Genomic DNA, 19,941 nt, shown 5'->3' on the forward strand with positions numbered 1-19,941 from the left:
ATTGATTTAAATTGATTTAAGAATCATGAATTCTTCCGTTATAATAGTGAAAGAACATGAAATAAATACCAATCAGGAACCAAGAGTAGAGCATGGTAGGCTGAAGCCCCGGCTGAACTTGTTAATAAAGCTTATAATTACTGTTCTTTTATAGTCTTGCATTTTAGCCTCGAATCTTCTAAGATTCTGGTTCCGCTGTGTACATCATAGCATGCCGATGAATGCTGCTTGTTGTACCAGTGCAAGGAGGGTAAGTTGATGATTCGTATTCATACGAGTCACTGTACTAGTTTCCTTTCAGTCTTAGTAAAGTCTGAACAAGATGGCTACTAATTGTGCATTTCGGATTTTTATGTGGCTCAGATGAGTTCTGTACATCTTAATATTAGTTCAATAAATCTATATTACCTTTCACAGCAAGATGAATTATTTCATTCTAGTCTCAGTTCAAGAGAAAACAAGAAAACAATGTCTTATTAGGTAGGAGTAGGACATATTGATGTGGTCTCTTCCTAAAACTTTGCCAGCTTCTTGTCTGAGTGTCTGACTAATCACTAATGTTTCTCCAGACTTTAACTTAAATTCAAATGGAATACTCAACTTGTTATATAACAATCATTTCACTTTATATCACATAGTAATCAAACAAAAATTATGTGGACCGATATAGAACAGGCGCTCATCCGAAGAGGCTTGTCAGTACTAAATTTGATTATGAGTTCTCTTTCAGGGGGGATGAGGGAGAATTAGTGGATTAGGGATGCAAATTACATAAGTATTAGCTCTGTTAAGTTTTTGATATGCTGACGTTGTTCTTGATTCAACGCGGTTTATGTACACATCAACGTAACTATACATTTGAGAAAAATCGAGCAACTCTGAGTACAACTCCACAAGGCACACATTTAAGCTCTTTATTCTGTCAGTGAAAAGATCATAACTTTTTTCCATATTTATTTGATCAATGAACTGAATGCCTGATACATATTTTACACATTCATGTCACCCTTTAGATCACCAGGGGTTTCTAATCGTGACATGATATATTTAAAATTGAATGAAACTGATTGCAGATTTCTTTTATTCAAGATGGTCATGTGGCCTGAGAGACAGGAACATTGCTGCATACTGTCGGAGTCTCTGCTCGCTGTCCCTGCCACTGTCATTACCACCTCCATTTGCAGTTACATGATTCATCGGAGGCCTAGTCCTTGTCATGTAACGCCTCCAACCCAACTGTATATTTACAGCTGCCCAGGTTCTCCAGTTTGATGAATAATATCTAGCTGTTCTCTTAAGCCTCTCATTTGCAAACTTGTAGCGGAAGTGATCAGTGATGTATCGAAGATTATTTGCACTGAGTGCAAATGCTTCTGTGGACTCAATGCATGTAAATGTGGCTGAAGAGGAAGGTAGTCTGTCCATAAACGGGCGTCGAAGGCACCATGACAGGAGTTCATCACCCAAAAAGCCTCCTGGTTCAAGTATGCTTGTGGCTACCACACCTTTACTCAGATTTTGGCTACTCTTCACGCGACCACGGACAATGAACATAATTCTTGGTACTGGATCTCCTTCTCGAATAATCTGTCATATGAATTTCATAGGTAACAGCAAACTTTCTTAATTTTTGCTTTTGTAAAGATGATAAATTTTCAAAGATAATGTCATATACTAGAAGGCCATGTTTTTTTCACCTTTTCATCTTTAGAGAAGACGAGGGGCACAACTCTGTCACATATGTTGTCCAGAATAAGATCATCTAAAGTTTCAAACAGAGGTACCTAAAACATAGATACGATAATCAAATTAACTATAAGATAGGTTTCTTCGCATAAGTGATCTAGAATTCTACATAATCTGGATGAGACTGATCATTATGATTTACAGAATCTGTTACCTTTTTTATAAGGTCTAGGCAAAGAAATCGTTTGATGTCACGTCGAAGCCCCTCTGGTAAGTCTTTAACCAGCTCCATCTCATCATCACCGCCCATGGCTGCCCATTTATGGCGTTCATAGTGACGAACTCTTTGTCTCAATTGAGAAGGTAACTGTCTTCTCTTCATCCACCATTCCATGTCTCTGATCCGAAGCTGCATTTTTCTTTTCTTTGCCATAACGGCATGTAAGAATACCTAAATTTTCCATCCAAATTGTTAGAATTGCATCTTGAGTACAGCATTGTTACCTAGAATCCTATATATGGTATGCTGAAAATCTAAAATAGTAATATCAATACTTGAACTATACCTGAATGTTTCCGATCAACAATGTGAAGAGCATTAAACCACTGAGCACAATCACTATACTGAATACAACTTCTAGCCAATTACTTGTGGGTTCCAAGTCATTTCCGAAGGTACTGCAAGTAACCCAGATGTTATTATGCTTTCAAGGATTGTATTTGGCTACGGAAAGGTTTCAGTAACCTTTTGGAAAACCCCGGTGATTAGCAACCATGAAGATTTATGATTAGAACATACAAAACTGCAGTTTCAAGAAAGGAGGTAAGTTCTATTGCTGCTTACCTGAGGGTCATTAGACCCCAAAAAATAGGATAAAGAATCTTGACAGTAATCGAGTTGCTGGAAATGACAGGGAGAGCCCATTTGTAGATACCATGCCGAAATGGTCCATTAGCATCTAAACACAGTGGGATATTGACCATCATAGTCGAGTTCCCACTGCACGGATATCCTGCAGCATCTGCAGACTGAAAAAACTGGTAACAGACCTCTTGTGAGCACGACAAAGAGAGGTTACACGAGGCTTTGCTTGCACACTGTTGTGCGAGACATGAAGCTACTCTTTGTATTGCTAGAACATACCAGCATCCTCCAGCAACCTATTGGCGAAAAGGTAGACCAATTTTAATCGAATTTGACAGACACCTAAGTTGATATATAGGTAGAGAACTATACAATGAAGAAAACTCACATGAGAAGCAATGAAATAGGCTATGAGATTAAGAGCAAAACCCCACCAAATGGTGCCAAACAGATAGCCTGTAACCTTCTGCATTCTTCTCATTAAGCAAAGACAATGGTAGACTTTTGGAAGGAATTGGAACAAGAACATAAGTAAAAGAATTGTCATGATCAACTTAATCTTCTCTTCTCTAATCAATTTCGGAACCACCAACCAAAATATTGCCTGAAAATTACACAAACAAATAAAAAGTTTGAGTTCAACAAGTATATGCAGAACTTAACATCTCATTCTAAAACAATCTAGACCTCTGTAATCATATCAATGACTAGCGACAGAATCCAAACTAGTGATAGTACAACATGTCATAATAATAATCATTCACAGTACGACTAAAATCATTAGGCTAAATTACCTGAGGAACCGGTAGAATAACAAATAGATCAAACCAGAATCCCTTAAGAGATTGAACATAATGATCCGCTATAGCGCTTGCATCCCAGACAAGCTTACCACATCCAACAACCAAAGACTCCCTCGACACATAAGCCAACCGGAACTGCAACCAGAGATGAAAAAGATGCACAGCATCCACACAAGTACGAAGCACGGTCACAATTGCAGCCAAGCCACCATTCATATACAAACAGGGTGATCCTGATCGACCAATAGAAAGAGCGTAAAAAAAAAGAGGATCAATAGCTAAGGCCATGCCACGTGCCAGCAAAAACACTCTGTTCCATCTCTGCACACGCTTGCTTCTGGGATCAAGTACGCTTCCGAACGGTCCTGAGTCTCGACGACGACGAGGACCTCGAAGTTCAGCTGCAGTAGGTTTAAGGTCGAGGCGGGAGCTAATTGGGACTAGTGAAGACCCCGCAGAGGCTTCCCATTGCGGTTGGTTAGCTTGGTCACATGATGTGGAGTGGAAAGCAGGGATGCCTACTTGCGTGCAAGCGTAGCACTCTGCGCCACTGCCCGTGTTGTCTTCGTCGTCGCTGTTCGACTGAGCAGGGCGCCTGAAGAATAACCTGCAGTTTTAGCATAAATTAATCAACCGCGACAAAAAGAAAATACTAATATTGTCATATTATCGGTTTTTCTAAAATCTCTATGGTGTTTGGAACCGAGATACGAAGAACTGTGAGAACTATTTTTTTTTTTTTTATATTAATATCGTCATATTATCAGTTTTTTCTAAAATCTCAAGGTGTTTTGAACAGAGATACGGAGAACTGCGAGAACTAATAAATTTGTCGTGCAGGTGCTTTAGTTCTCGCAGTTCTCCGGTCTCGTATACAAGGGTGAGGGGAGAATGACCTTGAGGGGAAAGAAGAGGTAGGGAGGTGGGGAGTGGAGATAGGCATGATTGGGAGAAGAGATCAGTGCTAAACTTCATGGAATAGTATACAAATTTTGATAGAACTTGTGTTATCTGTGAGGCCCAAGAAGAAGAAGAGAACATGGGAGGTCAGAATGAAAGTGTGGTGGATATATAAGAACAAATCTACAGTATATGAAAATAATGATCAATTTATACTATACGAAAGATGAATGTGTGGGAAGTTAGAGTACTCAATACAAATTATACATAAAAGCTAGGTTACTCGGACTCGGTTAGAAGTGTCCGACACAGATACGAGTCGAAGTATCGGATTCGGTAACACTTTGAAAATTATACATGTTTTTTTTACGTAAAATAAGTGTCCAAATCCGAATGTCCATATCCAAGTGTCGAGTGTCCGACACGGGTACTCGAATGTCAAATGAAGATTCTAAGTAACATAGCATAAAAGTAGATCGTAAACATATTTAAGTTCTAGGGAGTACTTATTTTTAGATTCCGTCATTTGGGAAATATTTTGGGTTGCCTAGCGATACGACTAAACTATTTACCCGCGGATATGCAGTTTAACTATCATGATGCCTAGTTAAACAAACATTTGACACGAATCATTAAACATCATTAATACAATCTAAAAACACTTATTTAGCCGTAAACCTAACAATGAGAGATGAGATAACTCAAGAGGTTACGAGCTTATCTCTTCAGTTTTAGAATCAAATGTCTAGTGATTTCGAAGATTAAAAACAAGGATACAAAAATTTTCGATTCAGAGTTAAGTTGGCTTTGTCTTCATATTAATTATGAAATCTCTGCGTTTTCTTCATAAATGTATTGTATTCGCGTTTATTTTCTAAATTTTTATAAATCATGTCGGTTTTTTTTATAGAGTAATGATACATGTCGATCAATTCCGATTCAAACAGTGATAGTTTTGGCATCTCTGTTAGGAACAGAAGCTGGCTTTGGCATCTGGACAACTAGGTTGAAGCATACATTATCATCTCTATCCATAACTTGCAAGTGAAATTTGATGAGTGGCCAAAAGCATTCCACATCGTGCACATATAAGCACAGGTAACAATCCCAATCTTGTTCCGTTTTAGCCTATGTATCATCCGGGGGCGGACCTGAGCTAGAGGGAGCCTTAGTTAAAATCAGTTTATGAGGCTCTAACGTACATAAGCAAAACACCACATTTTTGACAAATTTATATACAAGGAAGTCAAAAATTTTGGGGCCCTTGAGCTTTGGGCCGGGTGCCTTAGGCACAAGACTTATTCGCCTATAGTTAGGGTCAACCTGGTGCCTTATAATAACTATGGAATTAGGACTCCGAAACAGCTAATTAAATTGATTTATCAGTAATTCTCAGAGGTCACCCGGAACTTCAAAATAATGTCTTGTTTTGTAGAACAAAACTCAACCATAAGTAGACGTAGGCCTGTAAATGAATAGAGCCGTTCGTGAACAAAACTCGGGATCAGTTCGGCTCGTTTTCTTAAATGAGCCGATCTTGAACACGAAAATGAGACCGGATAAATAAACTTACCAGTTACCCCTCATTCTGCAGCAGGGCAAAAAATGCTAGAGATAACATAATTTTAACAATTCTCTTAAAGATTAAAAGATCTGAATTCTGAGCAGAATGTCGCTGATGTGTAGAGTGGCATGTGAGATGTTCTTGTCTCGTTGCTTATTCGAGATTTTGCTGGCAAGATTTTGATAACTGGCCAAAATAGCAGCAAGTGTTTACATGGAATTGAAATTATTGCACAAAAATACTTGAGAATGACAGCTGGGAATTCTAACAAAGTTACAATTGGGATGGGTCACCTTAGTTCTATAGATCCGTGGTGTGTAAAGCAAAGCCAGAAAGTGTATTATTTGCTAAATGTGTCGAGTCAATTTCAGCTTCCGTACCCCGTTTCTCCTCTCTAGTTGAAGGTATCTCAGGGTATCTTACATATCTTTCGGTTAGATGATAAACTTTCTTGAATAACAGAAATATCTTCCTATGAAGTATATTTCTGTACGAGTATGTTCATACTGATGACAAAAGAACATCTCCAGCCCTGTTATGTACAATGGTCGACTAAAATATAGAACAGAATACCGGTTGGCTAAACTAATGCTGGCCTGGTAATAGGTCCGCCATTGTTTGCAGAGCTAGTTATTTGTTGCACCGCTGAGAATGATGGAGAGCGAGTGATCCTTGAACTCCATGAAAATGTTATCTAGTGATAATATAAGAATTGAAGATTTCTGTATGACTCATAACCTTGCTCAGTAGGAACTCGACACTCATGATGATTTTTTCACTTCGACTGTTCTTAAGAAGACTGAAGACTGGGTTTGACGTGCCCGAGAATAATGATGGTCCAAAATATCAAGTTGAAGAAATGGCCTTTAATATCATGAATAAACACAAATAAAACTTGCATTTATTAACCAACCTGAAATATTAGTGCTCGTGTTATTGGGCCTCAAGTTGGGAAAAATTTAAAGGCTAACACCTTTTTCTCATGCGTCCTTAGTTTGGAAATGCATGTTTTTTATGCGTTTGAACCATAAACATGTCTTTTTCAATGCGTTTTCAAAATTCATCTTTTTAAATTTTTTTGTAGAATTTATTTTATATTCTAAATTAATATAAACTTAAATACAAATTGCGTTGTTTAGAAATATTTATAAAAAAATGTGTTTTCAAGTGATAAAAAGGCAATTTTTCAGATTATGAGATTTTGGCTATTTCTTCTAAAATTGTGATAAAAAGGGTCAATACCCGTCAATGGCTGATAGCATTGCTTTAATATGTTTGAACTCCCAAGGGGGCTATTTACTTACAGATTTTTTTTTCAGTTTTTTGTTCTCCAATTTTCTAAAATTTTCTCACTTTTCTATTTCTAATAAAACTATTGAAAAATGAGAAAACATGTTTCAAATTAATTTAAGCAAAAAAGTAGAATATATATATATATATATATAACTTCTCAATTTCAAATATATAATTTTTTTATGCGATCAATGAACAATTATAATAATGCTATTGTCAACAAAATTATATTATGAAAACTTGTTTTAAATTATTTAATTATATTTTATATAGTTTTCAATATTTGTATATGTATGAACTTTTATGTATTATTATGTTAGCAATTTATTTGTGATTACTATATTAATATAAAACTTTTAAATCTTATGTGAGTTTGTTTTGTCTTTATTTTAAAACAAATGTATTAATATTAATAATAATAATTGTATTACTATTAAAAATATTCATGTATTTCCATTAAAAAATAATATAATAATATATTATGCATATCTTATTAAAAAGGTAGTGAATGTGTATATATTAGGGTTAAAATGTGGATATTAGATTAGAACGTGGGTGTTTTCTATGAAAACAATAAAAAGCTGTTTTCTAAAGTTTTTCCATTCCTAGATATAAATTAGAAAACCGTATTTTCCATTTTTCTAGTTTTTATTTTAGAAAAAATGAAAGTTGAACAGATATTCAAAATTTTCTATTTTCTATTTTCTAAGATTTTTTTTAAAAAAACTAATGAAATAAACAACACCTAGGACTTTCCACATTTGGTGTGCGGTGACTTGCACAATGCTGAGAGAGATACTCTATTTTCCAACTGCAGGAAAGCTCGGCATTCATGAAATTTGACATAAAAGGAACTGATGACAAAACCAAAAATACAACTCTAAGACATAAGAGGATTGTGCAAGAAAATAATGTTGTGAATAATACTTCTCTAAATAATAAAATATAAATCTAGTATAGTAAATTGCATTTTTTGTACACGACAAATAAACACAAATAAAATTTGCATTTAATATCACAAGTTGAAGAAATGATCTTTAATATCACAAATAAACACAAATAAAACTTGCATTTATTAACCAACCTGAAATATTAGTGCTCGTGTTATTGGACCTCAAGTTGGGAAAAATTTAAAGGCAACACCTTTTTCTCATGCGTCCTTAGTTTGGAAATGCATGTTTTTTATGTGTTTGAACCATAAACATGTCTTTTTCAATGCGTTTTCAAAATTCATCTTTTTAAATTTTTTTGTAGAATTTATTTTATATTCTAAATTAATATAAACTTAAATACAAATTGCGTTGTTTAGAAATATTTATAAAAAAATGTGTTTTCAAGTGATAAAAAGGCAATTTTTCAGATTATGAGATTTTGGCTATTTCTTCTAAAATTGTGATAAAAAGGGTCAATACCCGTCAATGGCTGATAGCATTGCTTTAATATGTTTGAACTCCCAAGGGGGCTATTTACTTACAGATTTTTTTTTCAGTTTTTTGTTCTCCAATTTTCTAAAATTTTCTCACTTTTCTATTTCTAATAAAACTATTGAAAAATGAGAAAACATGTTTCAAATTAATTTAAGCAAAAAAGTAGAATATATATATATATAACTTCTCAATTTCAAATATATAATTTTTTTATGCGATCAATGAACAATTATAATAATGCTATTGTCAACAAAATTATATTATGAAAACTTGTTTTAAATTATTTAATTATATTTTATATAGTTTTCAATATTTGTATATGTATGAACTTTTATGTATTATTATGTTAGCAATTTATTTGTGATTACTATATTAATATAAAACTTTTAAATCTTATGTGAGTTTGTTTTGTCTTTATTTTAAAACAAATGTATTAATATTAATAATAATAATTGTATTACTATTAAAAATATTCATGTATTTCCATTAAAAAATAATATAATAATATATTATGCATATCTTATTAAAAAGGTAGTGAATGTGTATATATTAGGGTTAAAATGTGGATATTAGATTAGAACGTGGGTGTTTTCTATGAAAACAATAAAAAGCTGTTTTCTAAAGTTTTTCCATTCCTAGATATAAGTTAGAAAACCGTATTTTCCATTTTTCTAGTTTTTATTTTAGAAAAAATGAAAGTTGAACAGATATTCAAAATTTTCTATTTTCTATTTTCTAAGATTTTTTTTAAAAAAACTAATGAAATAAACAACACCTAGGACTTTCCACATTTGGTGTGCGGTGACTTGCACAATGCTGAGAGAGATACTCTATTTTCCAACTGCAGGAAAGCTCGGCATTCATGAAATTTGACATAAAAGGAACTGATGACAAAACCAAAAATACAACTCTAAGACATAAGAGGATTGTGCAAGAAAATAATGTTGTGAATAATACTTCTCTAAATAATAAAATATAAATCTAGTATAGTAAATTGCATTTTTTGTACACGACAAATAAACACAAATAAAATTTGCATTTAATATCACAAGTTGAAGAAATGATCTTTAATATCACAAATAAAAACAAATAAAACTTGCATTTATTAACCAACCTGAAATTTTAGTGCTCGTGTTATTGGGCCTCAAGCTGGGAAAAATTTAAAGGCAACACCTTTTTCTCATGCGTCCTTAGTTTGGAAATTCATGTTTTTTATGCGTTTGAATCATAAACATGTCTTTTTCAATGCGTTTTCAAAATTCATCTTTTTAAATTTTTTTGTAGAATTTATTTTATATTCTAAATTAATATAAACTTAAATACAAATTGCGTTGTTTAGAAACGTATATAAAAAAATGCGTTTTCAAGTGATAAAAAATGTCATTTTTCCAGATTGATAGATTTTGGGCCATTTTGGACATGATACGACTTACACGACACGAAAGTACACAAACACGAAAGTACACGGTCGAGATTTAGTGTCGGTTTTGTGTTTAACCTTCAAGTACACGACACGACACGAAATATACGACATAAATAAATGTTATAATTAAATTTTAATATTTTTTATGAATATATGTAGAATTATAATAAATGTAATCATATTTATTTTTAAAATATTATTTGATTTCATTATATTGTATAGATATGAGATCTGAATATATATTTTTCATATATTTTATAATTTTTTTACCTAAATTTTTTATATTTTAATTTATATTAATATTAAATTTAATATATATTAATATTCAATTAACACGACATACACGACACGAAATGACACGTAACGAAAGTACACGAACACAAATGTACACGAACGCTAAACATGTCGGTTTTGTGTTTGTCCTTTAAGTACACGGAACACGAAAATACACGACACGAAAGTATAAGACACGAACCAATTACCAGGTCTACTCGAGAGGCTAGTTGGGCCTGTTAAGGAAGAAGGGAATGCGAAAATATGCAGGAAAGCTTGACATTCATGAAATTTGACATAAAAGGGGTGATGACAAAGCCAAAAATACAACTCAAGACATAAGAGGATAGTGCAAGAAAATAATGTTGTGAATAACACTTCTATAAATAATAAAATATAAATCTAGTATAATAAATTGCATTTTTTGTAACTCCACTTTAACTAAATAACATTTGAAATGAAAAACAATAAAATACTACTTGATTGTATTTGTATAAAAACAAACGATTAGATCTGTTTTATATTTATTCGACTCGATCACTTTTATAAATACAGTGTGATTTTATTTTTTATTAAATTATCTTCGTTTTTCTTAAATAAATAAAATAAAACTCTACTAAATATCAAACTCGGTATTTTTGTTAAACTTTTAGCAATCATCAACTTGACCTGATAAAATTCTTTAAAAAAAAAAAAAGAGTAAGGGGTTTTTTCAAAAATACTCAAATTACAGAAAATATTTTTAAAATACATTGCAATCTTACATGCAGTATTTGCAATTTTATATGTAACATGAAATACATCATTTGCAAACTCGTATGCAACTTTAAGCAAAAGCAAGCTCGCGGGTATCCTAACATGCAACTTTAATCGTATTTTTTAAGTAAGTTCAAAAATATATGCATTTTGATAAATTCCCTAAAAGTAACTCAGTTTGATTAAAATAATATTATCTATTTGTTCAGTAAAAAATTATACAAATTTCAAATATTAAACATTTTAAATTATTCTTTTACTGGTGGGTCCAGTATTGTAACAAGCGGGAATTGAACTTAGTTAGTGGAGACACCGTTCAGGGATTAATCGGGTAATTGAGGATTAATCAGGTCATTAGTCGGAATTAATTTAATGTTATTTTTATTTATAATTTATAATACATGTAAATATTTTACTATTTTGATTATACATATATAATTTTTATAAATATTTATATAAATAAATTTAAAATATTGGATATTATTAAAGTAAATATAATTCTTAAGATCTTACTTATGAATTGAGGTTAATTTGTGATGAAAAATTAAAAAAATTTATTGTTTAATCATTTAAAATTGTAAATATGTATACGAAATTATTATTTTTCTTAATTTTCAAAAGAATTTTCCAATTTTATCACAGGCCCGATTTTCGACCAATTAACCCGATTTTTGACTGATTAATACAATTATTCCCGAATTTCGACCGATTTTCAAATAACAATTTTTGACCCAATTTTCGCGTAATGCAGTTGAATTTCCTCCAAACAACTATTAATCCCCATGACTTTTAGAATAATGGGGGGGTCATGTTAAAATACTAGCACACCAGCAAAAAGATATATAAAAGAGTAATTTGGGATATATAGAATAATAAAATAGGAAAGTGACAAAACAGAGGCCATTAGCATTTAGGCACCACTGTAGTTCGTTCTCTGTGGAGCAGCTCCGCTTCTCAAACCCTAGCATCGAATCGCGGTAATCATCAATCTCATACTCAATTTCTACATTTTTTTATGTTTTAATTGACCCGATTGATTTCAATTTTGTTCATCTTTATTACGCTGCTTATTGTTTCTGATTTGATATTTATATTTCTGACCTAAATTTAAGTTTGATTAAGTCACCAATTTTAAGTTTGTTGTATGTTCTGTTATTATGTTTAACTGTTTAAGTGTACTAGCAGTTGCATTCAGTTGGATATGATGAGTTCTATTTATGAGTCGGCGAATAGAAGCTAAATTTTACTTTCGATTGTTGTAGTAGCATTGATGGAGCTATTTTTGAGATTGTTTTATGTTTCATTTATGAGAGACAGGTTATATTAGAGGATTTCTAATCTGTTAGGCCTTGATGTATTGCATAATTAATGTGACTGGGCATTATAGTAAATTTTAGATATCGTGTTAGATTTACGTTTGCTCTCGTTACTTAAAAATGAAAGTGTATTTGTACTATTAAACTGGAGAGCAAGAGCCTCCTAGTTTACTCGTAAAAATAATATAAATAATGTCGCTAACTGGAGGAGGGGAACCTAGAATTTTGCCAATTGGCTGCCAAGGGATTAATCTCGGGTTTACGCTGGGTCCTCCAAATGTTTGGCCCTTGGATGGCCATGGAGTGGGCCTCTCGGGGGACGGGGTGCCAATCACGGTGTCAAGATTTATTAGAACATATCCGTGGCTTGTCTTGCCCAAACATCTTTAAGGGTTAAGATATTTGTTTATGAAATATATAATTGTATTTTTTCCATTTGAATAAAATATTAGATTAGTTTTGGGCCTTTCTAGGATTTTAATTGCGGTTTGATTGCAAATTTTGAATTTTTTAACTTAAAATTTTAGGAGAGAGAGTTAGTGTGGGTTTAAAAAGAAGTGCAGGAAGTGAAAGACTCTTTAACTTTTCATTTGTCACTTTTTATTTTTAAGATTTTCACAATTTCTTTAGAAGCTCTTCCTTATCTTTAGACTTATCCTGCAAGGGTGATTTAGGTGTCAAGGGACAATATTTTGTAGGTGGGTGGGTCGCCGTTATTCGAAGATCCAGCGGTGTTTGTTCTTCCTGCAAGGGTGATTGTGTCAAGGGGCAATATTTATGTAGGTGGGTCACCATTATTCGAAGATCCAGTGGTGTTTATTCTTCCTGCAAGGGTGATTGTGTCAAGGGGCAATATTTTGTAGGTGGTGAAATTCTGGCATCTGTTCTTATTTTATTTTACTTGCCGAGTGTAAATTTTGACCTTGTAATTTTATTCGAAAATGTTAGCATTAAATAAATGTATACTAGCGGCGTTTGTTCTAATCTACTGTGCTCCTCTGTCCACCCAGATGATGTTTACTACACGTTATCGATCTATTAAATCTAGGTCATGATATAAACATTTTAGGGTATGATATGAATCTATATTTGAAGTTTGAAGAATGCTTTAAGGATTCAAATAAGATCATAAGTTCAAGGAATCAAAGCATAAGACATTTGTATTGAGCCCCAATGACTTGTGATTTCTGGGCCAATTTGTATTAGCGTAGACCAAACGACTGTTTTATAATATTTGCTTCTAATATAAACCCTAAATAATTATCTTTTTATAGATTTCTAAATAGCATATAATATTATAAAATAACTTAAATTTCCATGTGCCTAAGCTCAGGTGTTGTCTATTATTGTAGTATGGAGGGCCTACTTGCAGACGACTGTCACTTGGATTTCTCTCTCTTTTAGATCGGGAGTTTCTGCTGTTTATTGGAGCATACTCACCTCAGCTACCAACATGTGGAATTTCGCATCCAATTGTGTAGCTGGTAACAATGGTTTGAAGAATGACTCTCATAAGCACAGAACAGATGTTCTGGATTTCTCAGATGATGAATTGTCTTCGTGTACAAGTAGGGAAGAGGGATTAGAGTGTCCTATATGCTGGGAATCCTTTAATATTGTGGAAAATGTTCCCTATGTTTTATGGTGTGGTCACACGCTTTGTAAAAACTGCATCCTCGGACTGCAATGGGCTGTGGTAAAATTTCCCACTACACCTGTACAGCTTCCACTTTTTATCTCGTGTCCGTGGTGCAACCTCTTGTCCGTCCGTCTGATCTACAGGGGTAACCTTAAGTTCCCGCGTAAAAACTATTTTCTCCTTTGGATGGTTGAGAGCAGAAATGGTGATAGAGGAAAATCTAGTTCTGTCTATCCTGGAGATAATGGCCATGCTGGATGGCCAGCAAACACAGAATTGGAATCAGAAGAGAGCCGTCAATCAGAATCATCCACGTCTCGAAACGTGGATAATTACCTCAATATGAGAAGCTTAAGTTCTTCCTTGCACAAGTCCCTGATTTTTATAGTCAATTTGACAACCAAATTTCCGCTGGTACTCATGTTTCTCCTGATAGTGTTGTATGTCATACCCGCCAGTGCAGCCATCATATTGTTGTACTTACTGATCACAGTCCTTTTCGCAATCCCATCTTTTCTCATTTTGTACTTTTCATATCCTAGTTTGGATTGGCTGCTGAAGGAGATAATCAACTGAGACTCGTACACATACTAGCTCTGTTTGTATAGTGTGGCGCTATAATATGGTATACTTTTTGTGAATTAAAATTTGTATTTTATTACTTGGTGTTTATTCAAGGATCATTCAGTATTGTACTCTGTATTAGTGATGGATTGAATATATTTGTTTTTTGCTGGTTGGTATACAGATCCTATTGTTATTGTGCTTGTGACAGTATTTGTGTTTTTCAGTTTTGACAGTTTTCATAGAAAATAATGCGCCGCCAGCAGGTGTAATGGTTGTGACACTAGTATTATTACTTTATAATATTTGTGCATATCTATATCAATTAGCAAATTGATATGCCTGAATTCAGTTGAAAGAAAGTATGAGGAATATAATGTACAATGAACCAAAAGAAAAAGTGAACATTTTTAGGATTTTTTTCGAGGTACATAGCATTGCTCTGTTAACCTCTCTCTCTATATCTATTTGTGAAGAGGTAATCCTATATCTACAAATATAGAACTTAATATCTGTATTAATATTAAACATTCATACCAACTTAGGTAACTCAGAGGATCACCTTAAGAGACAATTTTTTTTCTATTTTAAATATATGTCTACCAATTAAATTAGCAATCAAGCTACACCAATAATTAGTAAACTTTTATTTCAATGAATGAAGAATACATGCTTTAAAATTTATTCCAAGCCACAGCATGTATATTGGTAAGAATTAAGATCCATGGTAAATTTTTGTTTAAGTCATTCCCCGCCCTTTCTCCATTGAGCTGAACATCATGATATCTCCAACAGCCTAAACAAACTGAGAAGGTGATATTTATGCGTGTCTGCAGGTCTGCATGCATCCTCAGAGTTGTTTTGGATGTGGCCTCTTTGTATTTTCTGTATGACTTAATAGTTTGTCTAAAATTTTGCTTCTGATGATTGATTCTGTCGTTATATTCAGGGTTCTGAGATATTGGCATTCTTATGAGCTTCCTTTATTTGACGGCTGATGGGAGGACCAATATCTTGGTTGCGGAGAAAAAAATCCAAGGCAGATAAAGGAAATCAAAAAAGAAAATCATCAGGTAATTTTCTTGCCAACCCTGTTTTAGTAAACCAACCAAACAAAAGGTAGTATTTGATTGAAGGCTTAATTGATTCATTCTATAATGCAGGAAATGTAAAAGGAATTTCCTCAGGCACATCAAGTTCTTTGAACCATCTCAGAGCTTCAGATGGTTCTAGTCTTGATGTCTGTAAGTTGAAAAAAGGACATTCCTTTGCAGTGAAGGCATGTAATCCAGTACCAGAAACAACAGCTTCCCCTTATGATATGCAGAAAGATATTGGATCTGAAGCTTCGTACGAGAAATATAAGGATTCTACTGTCCAGCTCAAGCCTTCTCTCAATGGCAGAACTAGCGCGTCTAAGCAGGACATAAAAAGTGCAACTCCAGCTGTGAGAGATAAAATATCAGCAGTCGATCTCATGCCTTCCCTTGATTTAAATCATTCACCTGAACCCCCTGGAATCATCAAAACAGAAATTCCATTACTGTCCAAGAAATTTCAAGTTAGAAATAGATATCCATCAGACTTTAGGATATTCAGGTACAATCAAAATGGGATTTCCTCTCCAAATACTTCCCCAGGTTCAGCAGAAACATCGGGGGCAGGAAGTCCATTTTCATCTCCAACTTCTTTGATAGGTCTTAGTGGCGCGAGAAAAACTCACGTTCAGTCAAGAGATACAATGGGATCACCGAGAACATCAATAGAAAGCACCGATTCATTGTCTATGGAACTTTTTGAAAGTCGAGTTGTGAGGCCATTTGGGAGAAAGTTCAGCAGCCGGGGATTGTTTACTGCTGCGCAGGATCAGAAAAAGGGCAAAGCTGATTCAACGAAATATATCAAAACAAAGGACGAGGTCTTAGTAAAGAAATTGGATATGGTCGATCCACCAATTGAGAACAAAATATCGGACAGCAAAATTTCTCCATCCCAGTCAGCCGCGAAATTTACTCATGACATAAACCAGGTAAACAATTTGCGTGTGGATGATGCAGTAGCTGAGAAAGAAATGTTAGATTCTATGCAAACTGATAGTAATAGTCAAATTTCTCCATCCACCTCCCCATTCTCCCGGTCTTTCGTGAAACTTACCGATGATGGTAAACGAGCAAAAAACTTTCATGTGAATGATGCAGCAACAGAAAACGATTTGTTGGCACCTATGCAGACTGATGGTCATAGTCAAATTTCTCCATCCACCTCTCCAGCATCGGAGTCGACTGTGGTTGATGAGGCATCTAATGAGGAATCTAAGAGCGAAATCTTAGGACTGGTGCAAACTGATGGTCATAGTCAAGATTTGCCGTCTACATCTCCAGTAACTCACTATGCAGTGAAACTTACTGATGATAAGGATCAGACAACAAAAATGTATGTGAATGATGCTACAACTGAGAATGAAGCGTTGGAACTCAAGCAAATTGGTGATCATATTCAAATTTCTCCATCTACCTCCTCATTGTCACGATCAGACGCGATAAGGACTCATGACAGTGATCTTACGGACGTTTTTAATGTGGTTGATGCGAATTCCAAGAAGGAGATGTTAAAATCAGTTCAAACTAATGATCATAGTCAAAATTCCTCTTCAACCTTGACATTTACTCGGGACAAAGACGAGGTAAATTTTTTGCATGCGGATGATGCCACAACTGTTGATGGAATGTACGGCCGAAGTCAAATTTCTCCATCTACCTCTCCAATTTCGACGTTGAATATGAAACTTACAACTGACATGGATCAATCTAAGAATTTACATGTGGATGATGTGGAAACAGAGGACAAAGTATCGGAATCCATGGATACTGATGGTAATATTCAAATTTCTCTACATACCTCTCCATTGTCACGGTTAAACGGAAAAATTACTCATGACAATGACCAGACCAAGATCTTTTATATAGCATCTAAGAATGAAAAGTTTAACCCAGTTCAAACTGATGATCATAGTCAAAATTATCCATCGACCTCCAATTTATCCCCATATGTGGTGACGCCTACTCGTGATTATGAAAACATGGTTGTGGATGCTGCAATAGTGAAGAACAAAGTATTGGAACCCATGCTAAGTGACGATCATACTCAAATTCCTCTATCTACTTCTCCTTTGTTGCGGTCCAGCGAGAAACTTACTTCTGACAGTGGCCAAATAAAAATCTCTCTTATCGGCAAAGTGGCTTCCAAGAACGAAATGTTGGAACTAGATCGGACTGATGGTCATTGTCCATCTACCTCTCCATTATCCAAGTCGGAACTTACTCTAAACGAGAATCAAACGAAAAACTTGCACGAGGGTGATGTGGCAACTGCGAATGAAGTGTTGGATACCATGCAAACTAATGGTCATACTCAAATTTCTCAATCTACCACTTCTTTGTTCCAATCGCACGCGTCATCTGAAGCACAGGCAGAACTTTTTCCTTCTCATGCTAATGAATCAGTGGAGCTTGTGTGTACAGATAGTGAAATTTCAGAGTTTTATGAAGATATTGATGTAGAAGCTTTACAGGATATTGAATACATCATTGACATTTATGATTCAGAGGATTCAGAATATGTTGAAGAAAGAGATGAAATCAACATAGAAAACGATGATGTTATAAACATCAGTAAAGTTGATGCGTCAATCAGTTTGCACCACACAAAGAAAGACGAACAATATACTCTTGAAGATAAAGAAATTCCAGTTTCTAAGTCTATGTTTCAGAGGGGCAGATTAGTAGACCTGGAAAGCGAGAATGATATTCCTAGAAAGCTCAAGTTTAGACGGGAAAGAGTTATGAAAAACGAGAATGGCACCAAAACTTATGTTGGGACGAGAAGATTATCCGTTGACAACACAAATCCAACTAGCGCCAATGCTCAATATGCTGACAGTTATGATTCAGAGGACTTTGAATATTCAGATGGTGAAACAGATGGATCCAAGGCTGAAAATAGTGATGCTGTAAGTATCAGTAGAGTTGAAACATTAAAAGGTAAACAATATCAAAGAAACGACAAACTATTTTCTTCTAGAGATGACCATCTAGCTTTGAAGGGCAAGTTTAGCAGGGTTAAGATAATGGATGTGCAAAGCGAGAATGATGTTCCTAAAAGGTTAAAGTTTAGGCGGAGGAGAGTGGTGGAAGACCTTGATGACGCGAAACCTTATGTTGAGAGGACAAAACTTAAGAAAAGAGAAACTGATGGCAACACAAATACAACCAGTCCAGGTTCTGATTACAGTGACAGTTGTTATTCCGAGGACTCTAAAGAATTCAACTCTGGAAATGATGTTGTAGACATCAGTGAAGCTGATATATTAGAAGGTAAACACCACAAAAATTCAAGAAAAGGCAGACAATTTACTTCTGAAGAATACAATCCAGCCTATAAGTGCAAGTTTAGAAGGGGCAGAATTTTGGATCTTCAATGCGAAGATGATACTTCTAGCAAGCTCAAGTTTAGGCGTGGAAAGGTGATAGAAAATGAGGATGGCACCAAAACTTATGTTGAAAGGATAAGATTGAAGAGGAGAGATACTGATGACAACACAAATGCCACTAGTCCTGATTGTGAATATATTGACAGTTATTATTCAGAGGACTCTGAAAGTGAAACAATTGAATTCAACTCTGAAAATGGTGATGTTGCAAGCATCAACAACAACGTTGATATACTGCAAGGCAAAAACCTCAGGCATCCGAGAAAATACAAACATTTTGCTTCTGAAGAAGATAGTCCAGCTTATAAGTGTAACTTTAGGAGAGGCCGAACAATGGACCTGCAAAACGACGATAACGTTCCTAAAAGGCTCAAATTTAAGCGGGGAAGAGTAATAGAAAAGGATGATGGCACCAAAATTTATATTAGGAGGAGAAGATTCAAGAAGAAAGAGATTGTTAACAATGTAGATACATCTAGCCCTGATTCTCACACAGTTGCTTTGAGGCATCAGGAAATGCAGGACAAGAAAGACGAGCTGCTTTTGTTGAATGATGTTATCGAAGAAACAATCACTAAACTTGCTAGAAGTAAAAAGAGTAAGGTCAAGGCATTGGTGGGAGCTTTCGAAACTGTGATTTCTCTCCAGGATGATAAAACTTCCCCAGGATAGCTAAAGAGATCACCTTTGTTTATACCACAATAGCAGGATCTTTTTTGTTTCCTTTAAAGAATCTTTAAAATGCTAGGTAATGTTATAGTTATTAGTTATGTAAGCTTTAGTATTCAGTTGAGCATGATAGAAGCAAAGGAGACTTCATAACTTTTTCCAGTTGGTATTTAAGTTTGAGTTTTTGTTGGTAGAATAAATTGTCTTGACACAAATCTACTGTGCTTCTCTACATTTGTCTTTTATTTTCATTTTTTCTTTTAACTTTTCCAAT

General features: G+C 34.4%; 2 protein-coding genes across 2 annotated transcripts; one reads left to right on the forward strand and one right to left on the reverse strand.

The window, feature by feature from the left end:
• Nucleotides 1-879: 879 nt before the first annotated feature.
• On the reverse strand, nt 880-4,436 carry LOC141661835 (cyclic nucleotide-gated ion channel 2-like). The gene is made up of 8 exons (XM_074468842.1): nt 4,251-4,436; nt 3,346-3,961; nt 2,940-3,155; nt 2,531-2,847; nt 2,253-2,364; nt 1,901-2,137; nt 1,698-1,784; nt 880-1,587 (listed from the first exon to the last, which is right to left on the reverse strand). The coding sequence occupies exons 1-8, from the start codon at nt 4,295-4,297 to the stop codon at nt 1,081-1,083; spliced, it is 2,139 nt and encodes a 712-aa protein (XP_074324943.1). The 5' UTR covers nt 4,298-4,436; the 3' UTR covers nt 880-1,080.
• Nucleotides 4,437-11,904: 7,468 nt separating this feature from the next.
• On the forward strand, nt 11,905-14,692 carry LOC141661836 (uncharacterized). The gene is made up of 3 exons (XM_074468843.1): nt 11,905-11,967; nt 13,005-13,165; nt 13,640-14,692. The coding sequence occupies exon 3, from the start codon at nt 13,760-13,762 to the stop codon at nt 14,519-14,521; it is 762 nt and encodes a 253-aa protein (XP_074324944.1). The 5' UTR covers nt 11,905-11,967; nt 13,005-13,165; nt 13,640-13,759; the 3' UTR covers nt 14,522-14,692.
• The last annotated feature ends 5,249 nt before the right edge of the window (nt 14,693-19,941 follow it).

The sequence above is a fragment of the Apium graveolens genome, chromosome 5 (assembly GCF_009905375.1).
Source record: "Apium graveolens cultivar Ventura chromosome 5, ASM990537v1, whole genome shotgun sequence".
Classification (NCBI taxonomy): Eukaryota; Viridiplantae; Streptophyta; class Magnoliopsida; order Apiales; family Apiaceae; genus Apium; species Apium graveolens.